The sequence below is a fragment of the Gavialis gangeticus genome, unplaced genomic scaffold (assembly GCF_001723915.1).
Source record: "Gavialis gangeticus isolate Ggan-Ray unplaced genomic scaffold, GavGan_comp1, whole genome shotgun sequence".
In the NCBI taxonomy this organism is placed as follows: Eukaryota; Metazoa; Chordata; order Crocodylia; family Gavialidae; genus Gavialis; species Gavialis gangeticus.
The window spans coordinates 377,249-384,897 of record NW_017728995.1 but is presented as its reverse complement, the minus strand read 5'-3'; the positions used below and the strand labels follow the sequence as shown (position 1 = coordinate 384,897).

General features: G+C 45.4%; 1 protein-coding gene across 1 annotated transcript in view; it reads right to left on the bottom strand.

Annotated features, from left to right (window-relative positions):
- Positions 1-7,649, bottom strand: part of TM4SF4 (transmembrane 4 L six family member 4) — a 16,738-nt gene extending 9,089 nt beyond the window's left edge. The window contains exons 1-2 of the mRNA XM_019503125.1: positions 7,282-7,649; positions 6,907-6,996 (exon numbers count right to left, since the gene is read on the bottom strand). Of these exons, the coding sequence (XP_019358670.1) occupies positions 6,907-6,996; positions 7,282-7,455 (264 nt within the window). The 5' untranslated portion in view covers positions 7,456-7,649. The remainder of the gene's footprint in view (positions 1-6,906; positions 6,997-7,281) is intronic.

The window sequence follows — 7,649 nt, the reverse complement described above, 5'->3', positions numbered from 1 at the left end:
ATGTGCTAGGATTGGATCCCAGGGACACAGTGCTGCCCCTCCTGCACACTAGGATTGGGTCCCAAGGGCCCATCACCTCCCCTACCTGGCCCCCCCAAACAGGGCTTGAGACCTGAAGCCCTATGCTGCCCTTGTCCAGCCCTGTGTGCTGGGATTGGGCACCCCATCCAGCATGCAGGGTGTGGGGCTCTCTGTGGGTCTGGAATTTTGGCAGCAGGGGTGCTCAATTTAGCCCACTGCTAAATTTCATGACCCACAGGCCAGATTACAGTGCCAGATGACACAGGCCCATACAGCGGTTGAGATGATATAGGGGTTGAGGACTGTCCCTACGTAGTGTTCAGACATTCCTATGTCACTGAAATACCCATCTTTCAGAAATGATCATAACCAAACCTGATTTTCATGGTAAATAAAGATCCCATGACACATTTCAAAAAGCAGAATTGTCAATTTTGGTGTCTTGATCAAATATCGGCCTGATTTTGTCCTAAATTTGTCCTTCAGTTTCAAATAGATTACAGTATTTTTCACTTCCTATTTCAGGAACTGAATCTGGTGGTCAAGAAGGCCCCTTCAATCCCTAGGGGTGTGTACAGAAGTGCTCTGTGCATGTTTTCAGGGAGTGTCTACATGTGACACTACGTTGCTGTAGCAATGCGCTACGGTGAACAACTGCAGGCGTCTACACATGATCAGCAGCTATTGACGCGCTTCCCTGATATAGTGCACCGCTATGGCAAAGTAACTCCTAAATATAACCGTGAACCATGCATATGGTGCAGTACAGGCTGTTACTGTGCCGTGATCTAGTACTTCCAAAGGGAACTAAAGGAAACACTAAATCACGCCACAGTAATGGCATCACCATAACAACACACCTACAGTACTGTAATTTAGAGCACTTTTTATAGCACTCCAAAGTTACAGCACTCTTAAACATGACACAAGTGCATTGTTTGGGGAGGGGGAGTTGCAGGCAAGGAGGCAGGGGGCACTCCGCAGTTGCCTGGGGCTACCCCACTGGTCATAAATTTGACCAGTGTACAGAAGTTATTTAAGTCACTGTAGGTTGCTACAGTGCTGTAAAATATAGCACTTCAAATGTAATACCTCATTTAACAAGGGTTAATTTAAAAAGTGCTGTACCCATTTTTAAAGTGCTGTAAAGCCATGCTCTTCTGTTAAATCATGCCTACAAAAGGTTTTAAATGGTGAAAAAAGGAACTTCTGTACACCTATGTTCCTATGCATTTTGTCTTCATTACAACCAACAATGGGATTGGCACAAATATAAAGATGGAATTCTGGGTAGGGAAGCCAAGAGCAGAATATGAGGTTACAATGTGACGACCTTTTCAGGACCTTTTCAAATATAGCTGAGGTATATAGGTGGGAATGTACACTGAAGTTTGTATTTCTATATTATAATTGGGCAGGGGATAAAAGAATGCTTTGGTTTTCTGTTATTTTTTCATGAGTGTCAAAAAAGTCTTCATTTGCATTTTGAAAGCATTTTTTGTTTTTTTTCTGTTCTAGCGTCAAATCTTGAAATAATTTCAAACAAGTATTAATTTAATAGACAATGTAATTGATTCTCAAGGATCATGTATGGACATATTCTGTTCTAATTTTCCTGTGAAGACAAACCAATTTCAATTGTGTTTCCTGGGTATAAGTGAAGTGAAGTCCAAAGCATTATTTGGAAGATATACAAAGGTTTCCATAGGTGATCTGATTTAAGTTAATGAGTAATTGTGGCAAAACATGGGCAACAAGCTGTTGTAGGATAAAATGTACCATTTGGTTAACTCATCATGTGTTTGGCCACCAACAGAAGTTTCAAGTGCTCCTAGTGCCTTGAAAGTGCTCCAGACACAGCATGCAGACATTTACACCAAAGAAACACTTTAAAATGACTCTCAAAAAAAAGAGGAACCTATTTTTTCATAGATTCATAGACATTAGGGCTGGAAGGGACCTCGGAAGATCATCGAGTCCAGCCTCCTGCCCCAGGGGCAGGAAGTCAGCAGGGATCACAGGATCCCAGCAAGATAAGCATCCAAATGTCTCTTGAAGGTGTTCAAAGTAGGTGCTTGAACCACCTCCGGCAGCAGTCTATTCCAGACCTTCGGGGCTTGGACTGTAAAGAAGTTCTTCTTTATGTCCAGCCCGAAATGATACTGAAGGAGTTTGTGACTGTTTGACCTTGTCATCCCTTGGGGCGCTCTGGTGAACAGATGTTCCCCCAGATCCTTGTGAGCACCCCGATAAACTTATAGGCAGCCACCAGATCATCCCTGAGCCTGTGCTTTTCCAGGCTGAAGAGTCCCATGGCTCTCAGCCTCTCATCATAAGGTCTGTTTTCCTGACCTCTGATTATGCTTGTGGCTCTCCTCTGCACTCTCTCAAGCGTCTCCACCTCCTTTTTGAATTGCAGACCCCAAAACTGGATGCAGTACTCCAGCTGCAGCCTCACCAAAGCTGAGTACAACGGGAGTATGATGTCCTGGGATTTGCTTGAGAAGCACCTATGGATGCAAACCAGCATTTTGCTCGCTTTACTAGCAGCTGCATCACATTGAAGGCTCATGTTCATCTTGTGGTCAATCATGACCCCCAAGTCCTTTTCCTCCATAGTGCTAGCCAGCGTAGCACTGCCAAGCCTATAAGCATGCTGCAGGTTTTCCTCTCAAGGTGGAGAACCTTGCATTTTTCAGTGTTAAACACTATCAGGTTCTCATCTGCCCATTTCCTGAGCCTGTCAAGGTCAGCCTGGCTCACCCTCCTATCCTCAAGTGTGGACGCTTTACCCCAGAGTTTGGTATCGTCGGCAAACTTGGCCGCTCCGCTTCTGACACCAATGTCCACATCATTAATGAAGATGTTGAATAGTGTTGGCCCGAGGACAGAGCCTTGAGGGACCCCACTAGTCATAGGGCACCATGACGATTGACTTCTGTTGACCGCACCACCCTCTGGGTCCAACCACGGAGCCAATTCCCCAGCCAGTGGATCGTGGTGAAGCCAAGGCTGCAGTTGGCCAGTTTTTTCAAGAGGTGATCATGGGATACCAGATCAAAGGCTTTTTTAAAGTCAAGATATACGACATCAATCACTTCTCCCTTGTCCAGGTGATAGATCACCTGGTTATGCAAGGAGATAAGATTGGTCAAGCAAAACCTACCTTCAACAAACCCATACTGACTATCCCTCAGGATGCTGCCATCAGCCAGTCTGTTAAGAATGGCCTCTTTCATAATCTTTTCTATGTGTTTCAGTACTTCACCTTGCAGAGGAGCATGGTAGGTTACTTTTGGTCTTTTAGCTTTCCACAATGCTCCACTCCTCACCCCCACCACAGGAGGGGAAGTAGACAGCCAATGAATGCCCTCCTGTGTGCTGAACTGTCCTTAGGAATCTTTGGAGACCAGAGGCTAAGAGGCATGAAGTTTCCTTCACTCCACCGCCCTTGCTGGAGGGAACTGTGGCTGCAGGCTTTTGCAGATACTCTCTCAGGGTTTGTGGCCTAAGTGTGAGGCCTGCATATCTGCATAGTCCTGAAACACTCTGAACCTGAGGAGGGTTTGGAGCATTTCAAATATATTTGTGCTTATCATTACTTCAGTGATTTTCAACCAGGGTGTCATGGCACCCTGGGGTTCTTTGAGATCCATTCAAGCATACCATGGGGTGCCACGCAATGTTAGCACTGTGATATGTGCAACAAGACTCACAACATAAACCCAGACTTTTCAAATAACAACTCATAGTGTTAAAAACACCCTCATTTGTTGTGGTCTTTTTGGGCTCCTATAGATGCTGCTCCAATGCACTGTAATTACAGCATGTTAGAGAAGACTTGATTAATTGCTTGATCAATCTCATTTCCTTTTATGACCAGGTGACTTATCACCTGGACAAGGGGAAAGAGATTGATGTATATCTTGACTTTAAAAAAGCCTTCGATCTGGTATCCCACGATCACCTCTTGGCTAAACTGGCTAACTGTGGCCTTGACGTCACCATGATCCGCTGGCTGGGTAACTGGCTCCGCAGTAGGACCCAGAGGGTGGTGGTCATCAGGAGCCAATCGTCTTGGTGTGCAGTCACCAGTGGGGTCCCTCAAGGCTCTGTTCCTAGGGCCTATATTGTTTAACATCTTCATCAGTGATGTGGACATTGGTGTCAGAAGCAGACTGGCCAAGTTTGCCGACGACACCAAACTCTGGGGTAAAGCGTCCGCACCTGAGTACAGGAGAGCGATCCAGGCAGATCTGGACAGACTCATGAAATGGGAGGACGAGAACCTGATGGTGTTCAACACCAAAAAATGCAAGGTTCTCCACCTTGGGAGGAAAAACCTGCACCATGCTTATAGGCTCGGTAGTGCTACGCTGGTTAGCACTACAGATGAAAGGGACGTTGGGGTCATGGTTGACCACAAGATGAACATGAGCCTTCAGTGTGACGCTGTGGCTTAGTAAAGCAAGCAAAACGTTGGCTTGCATCCATAGGTGCGTCGCAAGCAAATCCCGGGACGTCATTCTCCCGCTGCACTTGGCCTTGGTGAAGTCGCAGCTGGAGTACTGCGTCCAGTTTTGGGCTCCACAATTCAAAAAGGATGTAGAGAAGCTTGAGAGGGTGCAGAGGAGAGCCACGCGCATGATCAGAGGTCAGGAAAACAGACCTTATGAAGAAAGGCTGAGAGCAATGGGGCTATTCAGCCTGGAAAAGCGCAGGCTCAGGGGTGATCTGGTGGCCACCAATAAGTTTATCAGGGGTGCTCATCAGGATCTGGGGGAATGACTGTTCACCAGAGTGCCCCAAGGGATGACAGGATGGAACGGTCAAAAACTCCACTGTGACCGGTTCAGGCTGGACATAAGAAAGAACTTCACTGTCTGAGCTCCCAAGGTTTGGAACAGACTGCCACCAGAGGTGGTTCAAGCGCCCACTTTGAACGCCTTCAAAACACATTTGGATGTTTATCTTGCTGGGATCCTGTGATCCCTGCTGACTTCCTACCCCTGGTGCAGGGGGCTGGACTTGATTATCCTCTGGGGTTCCTCCAGCCCAAATGTCTATGAAATCTATGAAATTGAGTCTGCTAGAGCATGATCATTAGCATGCTCCAATAGCCGTTGCTTTTTGTGTATCAACAACCCCATGCTTTAAAATGGTGGGGGGACATTTTAACTAAAGCTCGTTTGATGAGCTTTAGTTAATGAGCTCCTGCCACCATTTTGATCTGCGGGGACGCTGATATATGAGATGCTGCAGGTGCTTTAATTAAGGTGGATCTCGGAGCTGCTCTAATTAAAACATCTGCCACCCCCACTTCCAGAGCCCATATAAAAATGCCCTCTGGGTTCTTTGCAACAGAAAAATTGCTGTGTTGTTTTTCTGTAGTAAAGCAAAAGGAAACTAAAACTAGCATTTCCCAAGTGCCTTGAGTCTGAGAAGGTTGAGAACCACAGCTTTTATTAAAACTAGGAGTCTAGTTCAATATTAATTTTGAGCCTGTGCAGGGATCCACTAGTGGGGCTCTCCACACATGTGCAAAGTCCCCAGCATGGTAAATCAATAGAGAACTATGCCAATGGCTCCTGAGACAGGCTGAGAACATGAGAGAATACAACCAATGTTCATTACAAATACTATAACTGCAAAGGATCTAGGATCCAGGTTTAGTTACATTACTGTAAATCTGGAGTAACTCTTACTTTAGTGTGTAATTCTGGATTTACACCATGCTACTGAGAGCAGAATCTAGCCCATTTCAGTTTACTGTATATGAAAAACATATTGTTCCAGAAAAAATTCTCCATTCTGCTAGGGTTATTGTCCTAGGATAAAGTAATTCTACGCTAGCATAGGGTTGACAGCAGAAGTCATGCCATTTTCTTCGGTTAGTTGCCTACTCGGCAGTGTAAGCTGGAAGAAGAGGCATTTGTGAAACAAGAGGGGTCATGGTGCAGCCAGGAACCACTACGCCTGATCCTCTGTTGACCCCTGATGATCCAGCTTTTTGGGGAGGTGCTCAGAAGCAATAAGAAAGGTCAGTACGGGGAGCCAGCTGCGGCTCCCTGAGCCTTCCTTTGCCTCAGCAGCAGGCAGCTCCTGGCCCTGGCTCTGTGATCGCAGCTGGGGGTGCGCGATTGCTCACTGCCCCTGGCAGTTGCCTGCTGTTGGGGTGAGCTCCCATCTTGGAGCCCAAGCTGGGACAGTGTCCCTCTGCTCCAGCCTGTGATCATGGAGCTGGGGCTGGGAGCCAACTACTTCAGGGGCAAGGGGACATTGTCCCCACCCAAGCTCTGCGATTGGAGCCCACCCTGGCAGCAGGAAGCTCTGGGGCGAGGCAATTGTTCTTCCGCCCCCTGCTGCCCATCTGACAAGGAGCATTTTGCTCCTAGTCAGGTATCTAACCGTGCATTACTGCGCAGTAGCTACTGTGCAGTAAATCTACTACCTGTATTTAGTAGGTAGTAGAAAAGCACGCAGTAGACTACTCTACTGCACAGTAGCTCTTGCTCACAATTACACAGTGACTCTTTACTGAGCAGTAGAGTAGTCTACTGCTCAGTAAAGCATCTTGTGAAGATATGCCTGCTGCGTCAGGGATACAGTTCTGGTAGTTCAACAGGTTACAGTGATCATGGTACAATATTGAGGAGTTTGGGGAAAAAAAATCTTGGCACATCAATTCATCATCTTTCATGATAAAGGAGTTCCAGAATTTTCTGCCTCATGCAATAAACTGTATGTGCCCCGTATATTCACACCCTATAATGCCATAACTGTATATAGATACACCTGATATAAATGTCATTACTAGTAGGCGTTTGGCTTTCTTTTTCTTTTTCTCTCTTTTTTTTTTTTGCAATATCCTTCCATTTCACTTACCGCAAACCTTTTTCCACAGCTCTCATTACCACAGCATCCACAGCAATCATTATTCTTAAGGCCCAAAAATACCAAGGCGGGAAAGATCATCTATCAACAATAGAAAAAACAATTGTATCAGGTGGGACTATTTCAAATTATCCTTTGTTTATCACTGTATTACTTCAGGGTCCCATTTTCTTATCACAGATTATATTATTTATTATTGAATTAACACTTGATTTTTAAACTTGCCTATTTATTCATTCAAGTGAAAAACGAAGAGCAATTTGCAACACTAACAGTATTTTATTTGCAGTACAGGAGAATTACAGTAAACCCCAACATTTTAGTTCAGCAAAATAGAAGTGACACCTTGTAGATTTGCTTACTCACCAATGCACCTGATCCTAGGATCCCTCCAAAGTACCAGACTTCATCTGTTATATGGTCATTACTCTCAACCACTTTTCCTCCAGGGAAAAAAAGCAAAATATTAGCTAGGGTACACAGCACAGCCAGAGGGATGAGGGTGAGTCCTAGGCACTTAGCACAATCCCCAGTGCACATGCTTCCACAATAAATTTGTAGAATAAACTATAGAGAACAAAAAACTCCCACTCAGATCCTCCTTAGTATTTTAAACAGGAGTTTCTTAGCTGTTTTTACAAAATCCAGCTCTGCTTTGCGCCGAAGGGATTCAGCCTGTTGAATGTTCCGTTCAGAGATGTTGCAGTCTGTCAGTAATGCACTACTCTGGTTAT